Source organism: Spea bombifrons, chromosome 10 (genome assembly GCF_027358695.1).
Source record: "Spea bombifrons isolate aSpeBom1 chromosome 10, aSpeBom1.2.pri, whole genome shotgun sequence".
NCBI lineage: Eukaryota > Metazoa > Chordata > Amphibia > Anura > Pelobatidae > Spea > Spea bombifrons.
In genome coordinates, this window is record NC_071096.1 from 10,354,738 (window position 1) to 10,374,932 (window position 20,195).

The window sequence follows — 20,195 nt, forward strand, 5'->3', positions numbered from 1 at the left end:
AGCCGTTTATAATCTCTAAGGAACAGACAAAGAACAATCTATTTCCATGGCAACCAAAGGCTAAAACACCACACATATTACACTTTATCAAAAAGTGTCTATAAACCCATTTATCTAAGAAGAAATAAATGTGGCAGAAGTATTGATTATTGTGCGAGGACATGAACATCTCTGTGTTACACTAAACCTAAAAATAATTTTTTTAGCACCATCTGCTGTTATCATAGAAACTTCCAATTGCTTGTTCTTTAAACTCTTTTCATCCAAAATAAAATCCAGAAAAGCTCTTGTTGCAACAAAGTTAGATGCAATGATCATTTATACAAACAAACATAGCAATACATTTATTCACCACCGTATGCCAAAAATAGATATTCAGCTTATTATCTCTCGGTAACATTTGCATTTCAACAACCTCCAACGTAAAATCAATTAATACAAACTTAACAGATTCTGCATTAACTTAGAGCAGGTTTCCAATTTTATATATGCTTTGTAAAGACACTTACTTTAGCAAGGCCCCAAATGAGGCCTTGCACCTAGTAGAATGTATGCCATGAAGAATGAAGGCAGTCCATCACATTTAATGCTTTGGGTAGGTGGTTTGAAATAATATTTGATGGATTTGCACTTATTCCTTAAGTTTTATGTACATATTGGTCATTTTAGCAACACCTCAAGACCTAAATCTATTTGGTTTTTTAGGGTGCGCTTCCCTTTTGTAAACATTATTCCCCCTTAGTTTTAATTGATGAATGCATGGCCCCCATTTATAGCTAGGGTCTGCTTGTCCTGTTCATGTTAATGAAGATGACTGGGCCTTGAGCTCTGTGATTCTAGACATTGTGTAATTATGTAGGTCCCTTCTACAAGAAGGTAGGAATACTTGCAGCAATAGGAGGCTACAACCAGTTAAAGTGTATAGTTTGTTCGATATTATACCAAATATGTTCTTTCACAACAAACAGATCACCTGCGATAATTTGAAAGAGGCCCCTTCATACAAGCCAATGAACTAAAACTCCATCACTCCATCCAAACTAAACTCACCATCACTTTATTAATTATTGTTTCCAGTTACAATCTTAAGAAAAACTTTAAGATCATGACACCCCCTTGAGAATTAATTAACAGAGAGATATAGACTTTTTTATTGTCCAAAGGTTTTTGAGTCTTTAACTTAAGAAATCAATAGTAAGAGTAATTTCTTAAGTAGGTAAACTCGGGCATTATCTTATCTAGTGGGCAATCACTCAACCCCAGGGATACCATTAGCTGTACTGAATAACGGTCAGAGTTTTTTTTTTTTTCACAGTAAGTATCGCTTAAATTGTCTACAGATTTCCCATTAACAATTTGCATAAGGGGTCAATCAATATATGCACCAGCTGCATTGTGGTTTATTCATAGGAAACAAATGTTATTTCAATGGCTGTGTGCCATTCTGACATTAGGAGTGGAGTTTTAGGGAATATTCAATAGCACATCAATGCACTGTAGTTCAGCTAAGGCAATAAAGCTGAACTAAAAAAGAAAAGTAAGAATGAGATGCTGCCACCACTATTGGTACTAATGCGCTATATCCTAGCAGAGTAACACTCAATTGGATTTCCTTGTGAAACTAGGTTTAGGAATTTAAACACTCACTGGCCACTTTATTACGTACACATGTTCAGTTTTTTGTTAACACAAATAGCTCATCGGCCAATCATATGTCAGCAACTCAATGCATTTAGGCATATAGACGTGGTCAAGAAAACTTGCTGAAATTCAAACCCAGCATCAGAGTAGGGAAGAAAGGAGATTTAAGTGATTTTGAACGTGGCATGGTTGTTGGTGCCAGACGTGGCATGGTTGTTGGGTCCGAAAGAGAAAATATCCAATGAGCGGCAGTTGTGTGGCTAAAAATGCCTTGTTGATGTCAGAGGTCAGAAGAGAATGGGCAGATTGGTTCAAGGTGACAGAAAGACAACAGTAACTTAAATAACCATTTGTTACAACCAAAATATGCAGAATACCACCTCTGAATGCACAACACGTCGAACCTTGAAGCAGATGGGCTACAGCAGCAGAAGACCACACTGGGTGCCACTCCTGTCACCTAAGAACAGTAAACTGAGGTTACAATTCACCATTTGTCTCACCAAAATTGGTCAATGGAACACTGGAAGAACGTTGCCTGGTCTGATGTCTCGATTCCAGCTGCAACATTCAGGTGGCAGGGTCAGACTTTGGTGTAAACATGCAATGTATCAATGGTTCAGGCTGGTGGTGGTGTAATGGTGTGGGGGACATTTTCTTGGCACGCTTTGGGACCCTTGGTATCAATTGAGCATTATATCAAGCTCACATTATATCAAACTGGGTTCACTGTACTCCAATGGCCTCCACAGTCATCAGATCTCAATCCAATAAAGCACCTTTGGGATGTGGTGGATCATCATAGATGTGCAGCCGACAAATCTGCAGCAACTGCGTGATGCTATCATGTCCATGTGGGCCAAAATTTCAGAGGAATGTTTCCAGCCCTTTGTAGAAAGTATGCCATGAAGAATTAAGGCAGTTCTGAAGGCCAAAGGGAGTCCAACTTGGTACTAGCAAGGTGTACCTATTAAAGTGGGCTGTTCCCAGTCTGCAGTGGTCAGTGGTCCAAGGAAGGAAAAGCGGTGAACCTGAGACAGGGCCATGAACGACCAACGCTCGTTGATGTGTGTGCCGAAGACTGGTCCATGTGGTCAAATCCAACAGACGAGCTACTGTAGCTCAAATTGCTGAAAAGGTTAATGTTTGTACTGATAGAGAGGTATCAGAACACACAGTGCATCATAGTTTTTTGCATATGGGGCTGGGTAGCCACAGACCAGTCAGGGTCTCCACTGCCGAAAGCACCTACAATGGGCACACAGAGCAATGGAAGAAGGTGGCCTGGTCTGATGAATCACGTGGATGGCCAGGTGCGTGTGCTTCACTTACCTGATGAACACATAGCACCAGGATGTACTATGGGAAGATGGAATGCCGGCAGTGGCAGTGTGGTGCTTTAGACAATGTTGGGCAATGTTCTGCTGGGAAACTTTGGATCCTGCCATTCATGTCAATGTTACTTTGACACATACCTAACTAAGCATTGTTGCAGACCATTTACACCATTTCATGGGCACAGTATTCTCTGATGGCATTGGTTTCTTTCAGCAGGACAATGCTCCTTGCCGCAAAGAAAAAATGGTTCAGCAATGGTTTGAAGAACACAACAATGAGTTTGAGATGTCGAGTTGGCCTCAAAATTCCCTAGATCTCAATCTAATTGAGCATCTGTGGGATGTGCTGGACAAAAGTCTGATCCATGGAGGCTCCACCTCGAAACTTACAGGACTTAAAGGATCTGCTGCTAACATCCTGGTACAAGATACCACAGCACACCTTCAGAGGTCTAGAGGGACCTACACAATATTAGGCAGGTGGTCATAATGTTATGGATGATTGGTGTATATATAAAATGCTTTATAAATAAATTAGCATGTATGTATGCATAGTGTAGTGTTAGCATATGCTTGAAATCTTTTACCTACATAATAACAACTAAATCTACAATATTTTGCTTTCTTTGGGAAAACTAATTTTTTAAAGCGCTGATTAAATGGCTATCCAGTAACCCATTTGTTTAAAGTCTAAGAGGAGCATTGACCGGCAGAGTTCTTAAGTTTTGAGAGCAGACAAATGTATTTCCTATTTGTAAAGAAAAAAATAGAGGTATGTTAGCTCAAAGTCCTTTTTAAAGTAACCAAGAATGAGCTGATGTGAGTCCATCTGTAATAGTTTAACAAACATTTTATACTTTATTCACATATTCTGTGAAATATATGACTTGGATATTTCCTGAAATAATTAGAACTTGGTTTATGTTAACATTTTTTGGTATAGCCGATATTTGGAACGTAACACATTAGTTGAGAAGCTTAGTTGAAAGAAGAAGAAATATTACAATAAAGTAAGATGATCTAAAACTAGAGGGTAAGAGATTTTGCTGATAAGTGGAATATCTTTGCAGTAGAAGTGGTAGAGGCTAATGAAAGAATTTAAATATACATGGGCCAGTTAAAAAGGTTTGGTCTTTAGAGCAGGGAAAAATAAGCGCTCTAGAAGGACTGAATAGGTCTTATCTGCTGTCAAATGTTTCTAGAAACCTTTCATAGGTAAGAGATTCAGATGTTAACTGTTCTTGTAAAGTAAATGATTAATTTTTAGTTCATCTAGTTCCCGAAATATTAACTGATGGGTTCCTTTGCTCAAATCCTCACATTTTTCAAATAATGTTGACTAAGACTGAATGTACTGTCTCGTCTGTCTTTTGGAAGTCAACGGTTCAGGGTGCATTGACAAAAAGTTATTAATCATTTTGGTGGGGAATGGAAGGCTCTTAGCTTAAGATAAAACCCTTCAATCAACCCTGAAATTCACGCAGAGAGATCATTGCCTAAGACATTATTTCAGTACAATGAATTACTCATTATTTTTTAATATTGTGAAGAGGTTTACTTTCCTGTTCCAATAATATAATTACCTAATGAATTAGCTTGACAAATATCAGTTCTAGCGAGCTGAAATTTGATATTTTAGAACTTTCTGAAATGAAATAGCAATATGGTCAAATTCCCAGTAGATTTACCGTAAAGAACAAATGGATAGGAACTAAAAAACATAACTAAAACTTCCATTCTCTTTTCTTAAGCTGTGGTTGAGTCCTGGTCAACTCACAGAAAGTTTAACAAACCAAGCCAAGGGTCTGCCCTGGCCATTGTTTGACGATCTTAGGCTTTATCACAAAGGAATTAGCATACCTTAGTATGCTAACCAGAACTCTTGTTCTACTGGAGGAGTGGCTTTATAAAAGGGCAGGGCTAGCTGTACATAGAGGAGGGGCTAACTCCTGGCCAAGATGTACTCAATACATAGAAGAGCGCTGCCACCTGTCCCGTGTCCTTAGAAATAGTGCTTCTTCTCATAATATGTATTCTCTTGACCACTGTAGTCTATTTTAATTACTATAATAATAAAATATGTCCATGTTAGAATCGAGGAAGAGAATTAATATGCTGGTTTCATGTCCTTTAGGAAGCCTATAATTTGGCTACCTGTTTCTCACTATCGAAAATAAATAAACCCTTATGGAATGTAATTAGCCAATTTGATTTGTTAAAGCCATATCTCACTTTGTTTTAGTAAAACACTACTGAAACATGGGCATCCGATAATGAATTGAGGACGGCATTTTCCAATGAAATAGATTTTGGCAAAAAAAAAAAAAAAAAACTTGTGTGCTTCCTATAAGAAAATCCTATTACAACACAAAATACACAAAAAATGTATTGTTTTCTCAGAATGGAGAGTTTAACACTTTTGTAACTGAATTAAGCATTACAAAGGCCTTTTGCCCTTTTCGTAATTTAGAATTCTTGTCATGTGACACTGATAGGCTTCAGCTATATGAACATAAAACATGAAATTTATATTTATGTGTCTGGCATTAAATGACAGTAAGGTAATGTCCCGTTCAATATTTTCAATTAATTTAGTTTGTAAAGGCTGCTTTTGACATATTCTCATTAAGAAACCATTAACACAAAGGTGTAATGTATTGCTGTGTACATTTGGGGATGGTTTAACATAAATATTTATATTGAAGGTTTTAATTTTATCTCCTCTATTGCTCAAACTGCTGAATTAGGATTTAAATGAAATATCTTATAATGAAGTATAGAACGTCAGTGACTTGTTTGTGCTCCTAGGGTGAAATTAATTAAACCATCAGTGTTTTTATGCTTTCCTGTACATTGATTTTTCCTTTTCCGGTCATGTTGCGATATCGTCTGGGTAGGTGTGAAATTTAAATTCCCGGCCTCTTTTTAGCATAGTCAGTCGATCGTTACCAGCCAATTTATTTCATTAAATAATACTTCCTAAAGAATAACACTTTTGAATGTGCTAGAAAACATTTATGTAAGTTATGATTCTAGGTTAGAAATAAAAAACAGGATTTTTGGTGATTACACTGTTTTCATTGTGGATACCTTTTAAGTTATTCCACCATGTAGAATGTTTACGTGTGCTCTTTTCTTATAAATTACTCGGATCACATAAATAAAGCATCAGGAAATTACCCCAAATTTAATGTAAAAAATATGGTCTGCTTATTCGACATTGTACTACACAACATGTGCAATATATTCTATATGCATATATTTTACCAAACCTGCAATTAAGCCTCATTCTAGAACATGCATTGTAATTTTTGCCTTATTTTGCCACCCCAGCGATTGCTCATGAAGAACATGCAGCTGATAATATAGGTTTATAGCATACCCTCAGCCAAACATTTCAGATGTTCGAATCAGAAGACCTGGAATATTGGGGCGTAAAGCAGGAAGGTGGTCGAGATGCCACCTTGCGGTGCTTTGCACTTCAGTGTACAAAGGGAACAATCAGAGGATCTCCCCAACCTACCCCTAATACCTGCCCCTAATCTCCACTACCCCCAAAATACTCTAGACTGTGTTGTGAAGACTGGGACAGTCACAAGACACGCGATTATAGCAGAGGTATATGTGATACAATAGAGTAAATGCAGCAGAATTTACGCTTATTCCCAGAATTCCATTCTTCATTCTTTGTTTTTGTTTCCTGACACAAAAATCGGCGCACAACCTGGGCACACTGGTTTATTATATCTTTTGGCAGCAATTCAACCCAACAATATTCCCACTCACCATATGTGCACCAGATTAAAATATTGTATTAACATATCAACTAAAACCACTATCATATTTGCAGCGCTATGATAAAGTCTCTGCCATCAGGCCAGGCATAGTGATTTTTTTCAGTAAAAAAAAAATCCTAGTTCCATATACTAAAGCAACAGAAACATACAAGGTACAAGAACACAAAGTATTGTATTCAAAGCAGATAAGCACAAAAGAAGAACATTGTTCATTGAGAAAAGAAAGATTTAAGGGGTAAGTCCTTTAGAAAAAGATTTCCTTGAACATAAAATACAGTGCTGTATACAGAGATATAGGATAGCACTGAAAGTATGTTGGTGTTATTTCATTTTTCTCCAGTAATCTTCCTTTATCTGCAGACCTGGAAGCAGCCATTGTTGTCGGTCATGTGATATGTTCAATGACTTTCTCTGCTAAAACACCACACTGAGGTGATACTTTATGGCGATGCTAATAAAGTCCATTCCTCCATAGATATTTATTAGTCAGAGTGTCTGGTTGGGTGATTAAGAATGAAAAAAAGCTAGAACTTTTTAAGAAGAGAAAACAGCATAATACTTTTGCTGATACGGGTATAAAATATGTTTTGGTGGGAGATCACTTGATCCTCCAAGTAATCATATTTCGTTCTCGCAAAAGAACAAAAAGTTACAAAACCAGTTCACTAGCAGCCAAATCCTTCAAACCTGTTTTTCTCTGTTTGTTCTTGATCAGCTTATCATCTGCTTTAGACAGGTACCATCTGTGGTTTTATTCACTCACACTTAATGATGGCACTCTGGTTCATTCCAATAAAATAGTCAGAGCAAAAGCTTGGATAGAATTGTACAAACATCATCGAAACAGTGATCAAGAAATGCAAATTGTGAACATGTATATGAATTAAAAGGACTCAATTAATGTCAAATTTATTAACTCGCCCATGCAACTTATCTTAGCACTAAGCTCTTTATGGAAGAAATGTCTATTTGGTCTGATCTGTGTATCTGCGATAGAATGAGCCTTATTTATTCTTAACACATTCCCATAAACTGCAGAATGCAAATATAATTTTAGATTTTGTACTTATTTTGTCAGCATATTTATACAGTGATTTAAGTATTGCTTAATAATACATCCAAGGGAAGTAGAAAGAATTATACAATCACATTATGCAAAACTCTAGATGTGCATGCCTTGGTGGAAACTGCTTAATATAAAGGGCACATCAGCATTTAGAGAAAAGATTTATGGTTTAATTAAAGAATGAGAAATAAAGAAGTCTTATTTTGTTTGAAATGATTGTGAAGATGGAGTTTAGCAAAAGAACATAAGCAAACATAAAAAGTCCTCAAAATGTATGTCAATATTTGAACTTTCTGAAAAAGTATAATAGATGCACACTGTCACTTTTTAATAATCCAAAATGCTTTATTTTATCCCATTTTACCATTTTGATCTTTAGGGCTACAGTTTTATCACTGGTACTGTTGTGGTCTTTGGGTTCGCAACACCTGTGGCTGGGTCCTACCTGGTACTCACAAGTCCCACACAGGTGTCCTTATTTTCAGTAAGTTGGTAAGTGAGCAGGTAATTAAATTGACCTTTTTCTTCAGAACTCTTAAGGGAAAAAAGCTGTAAAAGTAACTTTTAATATAAGTAAGGTTGGCTAACCTTTAATCTATTTTGACTCCAGGGGCGTAACTAGAAACCTCAGGGCCCCGGGTGCGAGAATCTGTTAAGGGCCCCCCAACCCATCTATCCCTTTCTCACAATCTCCCCTCTCCCTCCCTACCCCCCCTTCTCACGATCTCCCATCTCCCTCCCTACCCCCCTTCTCATGATCTACCCTCTCCCTCCCTACCCCCCCACGATCTACCCTCTCCCTCCCTCCCTCCCTACCCCCCCTTCTCACGATCTACCCTCCCCCCCTTCTCACGATCTACCCACTCCCTCCCTACCCCCCCTTTGTAGGTCACTTACCGTCAACTCCTGTGTTGGGAGCGTGAGACGTTTGTCTCGGGTGCCGCCGCTTCACTGCTGAGCGCCGGCATATGACGTCATATGCCGGCGTTCAGCGTGAAGCGCCGGCACCCGAGACAAACGCCTCACGCGCCCAACACTGCACTCTGTGCAGCGCGGCGGCGGCGACAGCGGCAGCAGCGGCGGGGAGCAGAGGCATCCTGGATTTCTGTCAGTCAGGGGGGCCCAAGAGTTACCGAGCGGTCGTTTTCAGCAACCGCTCGGCACCCCTTGGGCCCCCCTGACTGGCAGAACTCCAGGGCCCGGTCGCAGTCGCGACCCCGGTAGTTCCGCCACTGTTTGACTCTATGCTAAATGAATAGGAAAGGAATAGGATGCTAGGCAAACTACCAAGGTGGCACCCCTGAGATGCATTGAACTTGCGTCAAGGTTATACTGCAGCCTAATATATATTTATTATTATTATTATTATTATACTTTATTCATATAGTGCTGACAGATTCTGGAGCGCTGTACAAAGAAGAAAATGTTACAGATAATGACAAGTACAACACAGCAATTGACATACAGGTACAAGAGGAAAGAGGAATATATATATATATATATATATATATATATATTCGTTGTTGGGGCACTATTGTAAAATTATATGGGGAAAAAGCGGAGACAGCTTAACATGTATAATAATGATTCCATTACCACGCCAGAACTTCACAAAAACTAAATTAAGCAGCAGGGGGGATACTTTAATGTATGGTATATATAAGGTCATGATCAAAGTACAAAAACTAGCATGCCATTCAATACGCTACTGACTATTGACAGTTAGAATATGGCTTTTCAGCATTAAATAGCAACCTTACACAACCGCAACATTAAATCATAAAAGGGATTTATTTAAAACTTCAAAATGATTGTTGGGAAAATTACAGCATTTAAAAGTTCTCAGTATAAGCAAGATTTTTATTTTATATTTTTATTTTTGGCATACAAATTGTGTTGATTTCTTTTTTATTAAAGGGCTTACCCTCACATTCTGCTACATTTTAATGGAGTTCAATATGTACACAAGTGTCAATTAATATTTTGATCAGATTTGGCTACTTGCTATCATCAGGACATGTGAAAACAATAAAATGTTGGATAAATGACAACATATTTAGTAATCGGCAGCACATGGTGGAGGACGAAGCCGGCTCAATACTACTCTGGATAATGAAATCACAACTCTGTTTCTTCACATGTTTTTTTATGCTTGCACATCAACAAAGAGCATGAGGGGAACAAGCAATGGATGTTTCACAGCAGGAAGTGCTTAATCGCAGGCCTGATGTGCTGAATATGCTGGCGGCTTGGAAGCTGTGCCCTGCACCAGTTATGAAAGTCCATTAGTGAGATACATTGTTGATGCTTCATTTTGGAAAGCATGTTTTCTACGTACTTAGTCAGCCTGTCAATACAGAACAACGCTATCTGGACTGTTTTCATTACTAGGAAGAATAAAGAAGAACATTTGAAGTGTAGATTTTCCATTAAGATATCAGAGTTATCTCCTGTGCATCAGGACAATACATCTACTTAAAGGGTTTTTTTTAAAAGTCTGTGGTTAGACCGTTCAATCTGTCTATTCTTTCTTTACAACTTTACATACTATTAATAAAATAACACTTCACTGTGACCCAACGCCATTCTTGTCTGCTTAAAATGTTACCAAAGCTTAATTTGGGCTAGTAATTTATTACACTAATACAGACACATATTGACACATTACACAAAATTGTTCCCTACGGGAAATTTTACACATATACACGCACTCCATCATATGCATGAACATGACTTTAAATGGTGTCTGGTCATGAAGATACTAATCTATACCAGGCCCTTGTTTGGTATAGATTAATGTGTTTTAATGTGCCTTCATTTAATTGTAATTTGAAATTGTATTTTCACTGTCCACTATTGTAGTCACTGCAGATTATTGGTTTTAGGAGTTGTCTATAGCCCGATATGAACTGGTCGCCAGCAGGAAACCCAATTGTTGGCAGGTCTTGCCTTGGGCGTACACTCTGGGGGCTATGCGTAGCGTAATATTCTGGCAAAAAGCTGTGGAATGCAGTGATCTGCCAAAAATTACCAGCCACAAATAAAAAATGACTTATATACAGTGGTCCCACTCTTTATACCCACTACGCCTTTTTATTTTGGAAAGCACACTTTTGACAATATAATGGACTGCAGGAAATTCTATATGATGCATAAGCATTAAAACATCCCACATCTTTTAGGATATTATCAGCACTTGCATATTTTTCATTCTCAAGGAATTGTTTTAAAAAATTGAAAGTAAACCTGGTACGCGGATTTTTCTTTAAGGCACATTGCCAGGATATCTAAGGAAGATGCCAATTCAGTTTGTGATGTGTCTCCTATAGCGTGATGAACAAGCGAATTTAATGAACACTCTTGTAGAAGTAATTGTCAGATCTGCAATATGATACTGGATTGGATTTAAGAAACTCGTCTTTAAAACCCTTTTGAGTATTGGATGATTGAGCAAAGTAGTATAATGCAGAGAACACACTTGCATCAAACAATGGGCTTAATATAGTGTCCATTTGCTAGAAGTAGAAAAATAATTGTCTAAGTAGAATGTTTAATGTCCCATATAGCCTCACCGAAAAAGAATGCATATTAAAGTGCATACTTTAGGGAAAACTTGCAGCTGCCCACCTCCTCAATGATTTGATGATTCTTACCATTGATTGGTTGCTTGAAGCAGCCAATCAGTGGCAGGAAAGGGCTCCCATTCAAGTCAGTGATAGTGCTTTCTGACCATGTGCATGCTGGTCTTGTTAGACCGCCCTGTGAGATTTGCCAAGGGATCGCTGACAAGTAAACCATGTATATGGTTGGAAGACAATTGTAAAACCTTTTTAAGGATAAAAAAATCATTTCAGGAAACAGGAACAGAAAACTAATAAAAAGAAGTAAATAGAAACTTTTTTTCCCACTATTCATGCATCTCATTTTCACTGGCTGTAAATAATTTTATTTATAAAACAATCTCAATAACCAAAAAATGCAATAATTGCTTTGAAAACAAACCTCCAATTATACTGATCGAAAATGACTGCCAGTTCTTGCCTACTTTTAGGGAAAGCAGGTGAAATCATAGATTTTTCGGGTAACTTCTGCGAGAACATCATTGAGATTTTCGCCTAGAACTGTTGACATGTATGTTAAACATTATTTTTTTTATATGGAAATTTATCCAAGTTTTATTATAATTATGCCCCAAGCTTGTCATTTCTCTGGTTTGTAACACTATAATTATTTTGCAAGCAAGTAACAATACAAGATTGACAATTTACTTGTAAAACTTAGAAAGATCTTTCCACACACACTACTCTACATAAAGACTATAAAAGCACTTAGTAACCATAGAAACCCAATACATTAATCAATTTGACAGGCATAACTTGGATGCTATAAAAAAACAACTTTAATTTACTATAATAGTTTTCATTTCTAATACAGAAATATAATTTAAAGGGGCAGAAAAAAAGAAAACTTTATATAATACGATTTGTTTATTTGGAATACACACGGCTGCACACTGCATGAAAGTAAAAATGTAAGGTGCCCACGTGTATATGCATTTAGAAGACGTGGCCTTAAAGTGTCTAATGTTGGACAAGCTGAAAACATTAGGAACTCGGCCCATTTACCACTACGAATATCTCCAGATTTTGTTGTAAATATGGGCATCGTATGTGGTTTGTTGAGCCGTATTGTTAAAAAAACTGTATCCTGCATCCCGTGTTATCAGCATTGCAGATGCTTGCTTTCAGAATCCCGACGAGTCCAATATCAGCATTGAGATCAATTAAAAGGGACCTTTCCTACACGGAAAACCCATCTATGTCCATCCCCTCTGCTATGACATTCATAAATTAATCAGAACCTAATCTAATATGTGTTTTGCCGGAATGTCAGAGCTCCTCAAACAGTGTATACTTATGAATGACCTCTGTACACAGAAAGACGGAACGGATTTGATCTTACAGCGTGTCTAATGGAAGATATTTAAATTTGCCTGTGAAGATACAATATAAACCAAACAACCAAGAATTCTTCATAAAGATGCAAATCCAAAATACCGTATTTGCTCGATTATAAGACAAGGTATTTTTCAGAGCAAATGCTCAAAAAAAAATAACCATCGTCTTATAGTCAAGGTCGTCTTCTAATCAGACCTCAAATAGAGGTCTGACTACAAGAGCAGGGGCACCTAAATCCTCCTCTCCGGTAGCCAGTGAAGGTCTTTGCGATGGGCGCAGACAACTTCCGCAAATGCCGGCACTTCCTCTGGGGCTTCTATGACGGAGCACCGGTGTCACATGACCTTCTGGTGCTCATTCATAGAAACCCTGGCGGAAATGCCAGCAGCAGCAGCAGCGGGATTAAAAGGAATATCTGGGAGGCAGAGTAGCAAATAGGGGATATATGGCATATCTGGGGGGGCAGATGTGCGTAACTGGGGGCAGGTTGGCATATAAAAGGAAATAAAAACAAAAAATGCATTTTTCTCAATTTTATTTTATTAAATATGAAATAATATTTTACATATGAATTCATATTTACTAGTAAAACTTTTTTCTTATAGGGTAGTCTTATATTCAGGCTAACTTTTTTTCCTAAATTAATATCGAAATTGGGGGGGGGTCATCTTATAATCAGGATCGTCTTATAATCGAGCAAATACGGTATATGTATGTGTGTGTAAAATATATATATATATATATATATATATATATAATTTCTAAATCTAGAAGAATTAATAATTAGGTTAAGAATTTTTAAGGCATTATAGATTATTTCCTATTTTTTTTAGGAAATAGGTTTGCTAAGATATCTTCTTGCATAGTGCTTTTTCATTTGTTATGACCCCTAATTTTTATCCTTTTTGGAGGGGGAAATCAATGTGCCTAGGGGTCTTCATCTGGGGTCTGTTCGGTAGGATAATAAATCTTGTATACACTGTTAGATATCTTCTAGATATCGGCTCACACGTAGTACATCTCTTTGTTGATATTAAAGAAATAAGTTATTATAAAATTATTGATTAAATGTACAGAAAATGTATGTTTTTGATAACTTATTGCCATGCTTAGTCTTAAACTGTGGTAGTTTGTAAAGTAGTGATTTCCAATCATTTTTAAAAACAACTTTGCCTGTAGGTCTGTATTTCATCAAAGCTCTGATACGCTTTTTTATTTCTGAATGCTGTTAAGTGGTATTTTCTCGTCAGTGAGTTCTAGACAAATGAGCTCACAGTTTCACATCACGCATCTTGAGAACACCATAAATATCTGCTGCAATGATTAAATAAGTAAATGATAACGTTAGTTAATATTTGTAAACATTAATTAATGGCACATTATTTTAGGTGCAGATTTGCACACAGAATGTCTTGAAGACAAACAGAATGTCCCACAACTTTTGCTACTCTTTCAGGTGTACCTCCCTAACTATAATGGTTGCACAAAGTGCTCTAACTTTATCTTCTACATTTAAATCTTAGCCCTGGTGGCTAATGGGAGATCTTCTTCTGCATTGCTAATGGTGTGAGTTTAGGCTAAAACATCTCACCACAGTAGGTGACTCCAGGTGCAAGGACACTCGCTGCAATTGATTGTTTTGGACCCCATGTCCTACTCTCGTTCTGAGAAGCACATAAACAGGCAGTATATAAAATTGATGAGGGTGCAAGGGTTCAATATTGACTTAGTGTATCCTTTTCCCATAGGCAGCTTATCAAAGTCTGAATTTTTGTATGACCACTTTTGTGATTACATTCTGTGGACTGATGAGTCAAAAGTGGAACTTTTTGGACATGGGTCCTGTTATATCCGGCACAGAGCTAAAACAGCATCCCACAATAAGAACATCTACCTACAGTCAAACATGTTGGTGGTAGTGTGAAGACCTGGGGCTGTTTAGCTGCTTCAGGACATAGGCAACTTGCCGTTATTGAGAGCTCTGCTCTCTACCTTAAGGAAAATGATCGGCCATCAGTTTGTGACCTAAGCACAGTTGGGTTAAGCAGCAGGACAATGATCAGAAGCAAGTCCAAAAGAAAAAAATAAAGGTTTTGGAGGCCTAGTCAAGGCCTAGCTTGAATCTAATTGAGATGCTGTGGAATGACCGTTAAAGTGCATGCTCAAAAACCCTCCAGTGTGGCAGAATTAAAACACAGGCAACATACTATGTCATGCAAAAGCTTGTGCACTCAGCTAAACTAATGGACAAGAGCATATTTTGGTATTGGAAGGATTCTTTGTCCAGCCAAAGTCCTTCAGTAGACTAATTTTACTTAGGGACGGACCCAGCTGAGGTCATTAGAAACAATCTACATCATGCCAGCTATAGCCTACAGCCAACTTGAAATGTATCTTCCACACAATGCAGGTTAAACATTTGACAACAGCATTAAGTATAAACTAGGTGCTGAATTATAAAGAATGATGTATTGCCATCACCAGTAACGTTTGTGTCATTTTCCCTGTGTTTTTTCTTTTCATAATCTGTAACCTCAACATAATTTGCTGATGTATGCAATATCCAGTGAGTTTAATAAATGCAAACCAAAGTTTGTTCCACTAATGTTCTCTTTTGTCAAAGGATTAGCGAGTTTTAAGAGGTTTAATGTGCTTATTTTTTTTCCACAACAAAATTATGCTGGATGTTTTGCCAAGAATCACTTGGAATATTTGGCAAAAAAACAGCAGCCTGCGCTAACCAAAGGCAATATCATTGGGCTGATATATAAAACAGAAATGCAATGGGCCATATTTTACAAAAAATAGTGCTATATAGGGAGCAATTTACAAGTTTCTATGTCGACAAGATTACATATTAAACTGCAGTACATATAAAACTATGTCAGGACTGGGTTGGGAACTTTCAGGCAGAAGGTGTCGAAGCAGAACAGTCCAAAAGTAAAGGTCAAAGGACTACACCGCCACTAGACACGGCTTACCATCTAATTGAGGCAGCCTATGTCACAACTTTCTGAACAGAGCAGCAAGAAGTTTTGGGACCTCCAGGGGCCTGACATTTTAGCCGTTGTAATATAAATACAGACCTCCATAAAATTACAAAGTTATGAACGTACACAGTAGAATCTATAGGGGAGAGTCTGATGGAACAAAGTAGGGAATTCCAGAGGATAGTTACAGGGCAGGGAATATCCTAGAGATGTGATTGGGAAGATAGTTTGGGTAGGGACTCAAATCGTATGCGTGTAAAGAGGCAGTTAGGAAATTATTTAGAGATAAGAGCAGAGATATAGAAGGTGTGTTGTTGTTGAGGACTCTGTAAGTCTTGTGGATCTTGTGGAGAGACTGGCACAGTAGGGCAGCAGATGAAGTGCAATGGGATAAGAAAATTTATGCGGCAGATTTTATGTGAAATACAGCGGGAATACATTCTCCTAAAGGAAAATACTTCTTGTATAAACATGTGTTGTGCTCCGTCAACTGCGGTTAAAGTGACACTGGCGTACTTGTCTTTCTGAACACATATTGAAACAGTGAGCACTAGGATATGAGAGATAAGAAATCTAACTGATAAGAATCTGTGCCAGGGGAGGGATAGCACCTTCTGGTCTTGGGTTACATAAAGCCAACTGCCTCTACCCAGTTTTATGTATACACACACTCACTCTCTCTCACAAACTTTTTTGCTCACACAAACTCTTACCTGGAGCGTGTCTTGCGCCTTTCTCACGCGCTACTATTGCCAGATCACATAATGTTGCTTTATGTGACCCATTGGGCTCTCACCTTCATAGCATGTTGGCTCAAGTTGCCCCCATGCCCACAGCCCCTGGGCCTCTGACATTTTACTGTACAGTAGGGTTAAAAGCAAGTGATAAAGATCCACTTTGTGTAGAAGGTTCGGAAACAGGTAGCATACAAAGGCATAGAAAAGAAAATATAGATAATAGGGAATCAAAAGTTAAAAAGTAAGCATGGATGTGCAGACAATAGTGATTGACACTGTCCAAAGAAGGCTTTTTAATTGCAGGTAATTCTCATTGGGTTAAAATTCAGTGCAGTCCCATTGATTCAGCTCCTTGGTAACAAATATAGCCATGAAAAAATAGATAGGACTGGACCTGGGGTACTTTGATGTAGTGGGGGCTAAGCAATCAATAGCCTTATAGTGTGATGGACTCCCCAACATTTATGCTTTAGATGTTTTTGAATGGTATTGGCTGGGTATGCGCTGAATTCTTGCTTTGTTTTGTTAACATCTACAAACTGTACCTTTTTCTTGAGAACTAGAGAAACTTCCACTTTAAATCATATAAAAACTAGAAGAACAATCAACACTCGTTTAGAAATGCCAATGGCCATAATAATGAGCAGGAGATCAGGGATAATTGACCTTCATCACAATGAAGTGAGAAATGAAAATTAGCTTCAGAAAAACATGAGTCATTATAACTAATTCCGCATGAAAAGAAATCATGGTCAAATGAATGATCAGCCTGCTGTTTAAAAAAAAAAAGTAAAGTGTGCTTGTATAATATTTTTTAACCAAGCCGAAAGTTCAACCTTAAGTTTAATTGTACTATTACACAGGAATAATATATATTGGTGATGACTTTCTATATGCACTCACATCTTACATTATCTGATAGGAATCAGTGGCAGACTGAGCTATTTGACCTCAACATGGTTTTAAGCATGGCCCAGACTGGCCATCTGGCACATCAGGCAAATGTCCAGCGCTGGCCGACCATGCCACACAAACACACCCGATCTGACGCTCCAGCTTCTGTTGAAGTAAATGCCATCATGTACTTTCCTTTGAATGTTTAATCACATAGAAACAATGAAAATGTTTTATGGCAACAACCTATCGGTGTCTTTTGCGTCACATATGTGTACAAATCAAGACTCAGACAAAATGTAACATTTTCAACAGTACTAGGAATGCTGCATCTAGATACAATGTCTAAATGCAGAGTACATAGATAAGATCAGTGTCCATGTAATGTAAGGACATTTTCTTTACTGAGAGGGTGGTAGATAAGTGGAACAGCCTTCTAGCAGAAGTGGTAGAGGCTAATACAATGAGAGCGCTTATGCATGGGATAGCCATATGGCTCCTGCATCTAAGACAAGCTCAAGGACTGATTAAGGTCTGAGTCTTCACAGCTAGAAGAAATGGGGAGACCAGATAAGCAGAATGGTTCTGATCTGTCATCAAATTCCATATGTTTACATATAAAAGTTGTAACATTAACTTTCTTTTGTGATAAAATATTGTTTTCTACCTCTCAACAATACAAAACAAAGTCTGTGACCACAATACGAAGAAAACTCTGTTTGATTGCTTAATTTGATGACCATTGGTATGCTTTGACATTTTCCTTGAGTTTCTGGGTGGCTGGCAGAAATTAGAGCACTCACTACGTAGCTGTGAACTTGTCGTGCCAACCACTAAATCTTTTACGTTCAATAATTTTCATTAAATGAAACCTATTGTTGGAAATGATTTCAAATGACTTAGCGGCATTGCTCTATAATTGCTTCTGCCCGTAGAAGACATGTCTCTGCCCCATTTTTCAGGCACATTTTCTATTTCACTTTTACCAAATGCATAATTTATTTCTACTCTTTTTGTAACTCCATGCTCTGAATACATTTTCATTCCACCACTTTAAATAATTGAATAAAGTTTTTAAAGGAAGACACTTCATCTGTACTGTACTGCACTACTAACTATTTTTTTACCTATAGAGTCTGTGCGCTATTTACAAAATACAGAGATCAATAGTTTGGTGCTAAAAAAAATAAAAAAAAAAAAAAAAAATAATAAATATAAATATATATTTTACTGTATTAATAAAACACTGATGCAGACTGGGATTTAACTTGTCCACAAAAAAAGTCATAATTACGATATTTCTTTTTTTTGCAGGCATTCAGTAAGAGAGACCCTCTGCATGGCTCGTGTGATGCAGAAGTTCAATGCAGTAAGTTTTCACGGAGAAGCATGCGATTAAACAATTACAGTGCGGTGAAGTTTGACAGTATTATTCTTCTAAGACATACGGCATGCAGCTAAGATTAAGAACAGTTTCCCACATCTGCAGTACATCGGCTCAGCTGCCTTTCGCAGTATCGCTGCTCTAGCACACTGCAACAAGGGCAAGCAGACCTCATGGCAAAGCAGCGGAGAGGAGAAAAAAGAATAACAACTGACCTTTTTGCTGTCTAAAGCACTGAATAGAACCTGAGTGGTGGACCATCTTTGTTCATAGATGATGTCAAATCTTCATTAAAACAATAAAATTTGATGGAATGGGAGGAAGGGGGGGGAACGGAGGGGGGGGGGATGAATTGAGACGTATTATTCTATAGAATTCCAAGGCTGGTGGAGAGCTACGGAATACGACACCTGCTATAGCAAAGCACTTAGCCTGAAAGACTGTGCTCCATCATGTTGTCATAGAAACCATGGAGGAAGGTCTAGATCCATGCTCCCCTTAGCGGCTGCTTGAAGGATAATTCTCAGTAATGCTAGCTAATGGTTTTTCTCTTTTTTTTCTCTTTTTTTTTTTTGCTACACTGCATGCAGCAGGATGCGATGCCAGTACAATCCAGCAAGCTGCAATACAAAAACACACTGCGCTACACGGTCAAAACCTTTTTGAGAAGACCTTAAAGACTTTAATTTAGCACCATCGAATTTCAACGCTCCTTATTCTGTAATCAATTTAGTTTTAAAACTAAAATAAATCAATTTATTTTTTATTTATTTATAAATATGTTTTTTTCTGCCTCGAATCGGAGGTTTTTGCAATTACTATTGGAAATATTTTGCTTTCCTTAAAGGGTACTTTTTATATAAAAATTTCAAAACCGATTTCAACGTAGCCATCACCAGATTTGCGATAAAAGGCAACCTTTTTGCAATACTTCTGGATAAATAACGTAAATAAAAATCCTTTGCGAGTCAAAAAGGTTTGAGATCAGATGGATATAACATTGCTAAAAATCACAAAGTAAGCACAAATACTTATTTATCGTCGGTGTGTTTTTCAAATACAAAGAGTTGTAAATATTTACCACTTTTCTTTTTTTGAAGCCATAAGGTCACTCAACTCCGAGAGAGAGATACATGGGGTCTTTAACATAATGGGATACCTTCCCTAATTATGGAACACTCATTTGCTCATTAATAATAAAAATCCATATTTATGCATCAGAAGCGTACACAGCAATTTAAGAACTGATCACATAATGGTAATATTATTTAATGTGCAATAAAAATGTAAATGACTGGTTTGAAATTTCGAAAATCACTCTAAATTACCTTATATAAAAAAGAAGAAAAGAATTGTATGGACGTAATCATTAGCCAACAGGGAACCAGAGG

At 37.5% G+C, this 20,195-nt stretch overlaps 1 protein-coding gene across 1 annotated transcript in view; it reads right to left on the bottom strand.

Annotated features, from left to right (window-relative positions):
• Positions 1 to 19,146, bottom strand: part of ANO3 (anoctamin 3) — an 83,352-nt gene extending 64,206 nt beyond the window's left edge. The window contains exon 1 of the mRNA XM_053449164.1: positions 19,020 to 19,146. Within this exon, the coding sequence (XP_053305139.1) occupies positions 19,020 to 19,065 (46 nt within the window). The 5' untranslated portion in view covers positions 19,066 to 19,146. The remainder of the gene's footprint in view (positions 1 to 19,019) is intronic.
• Between the last annotated feature and the right edge of the window lie 1,049 nt (positions 19,147 to 20,195).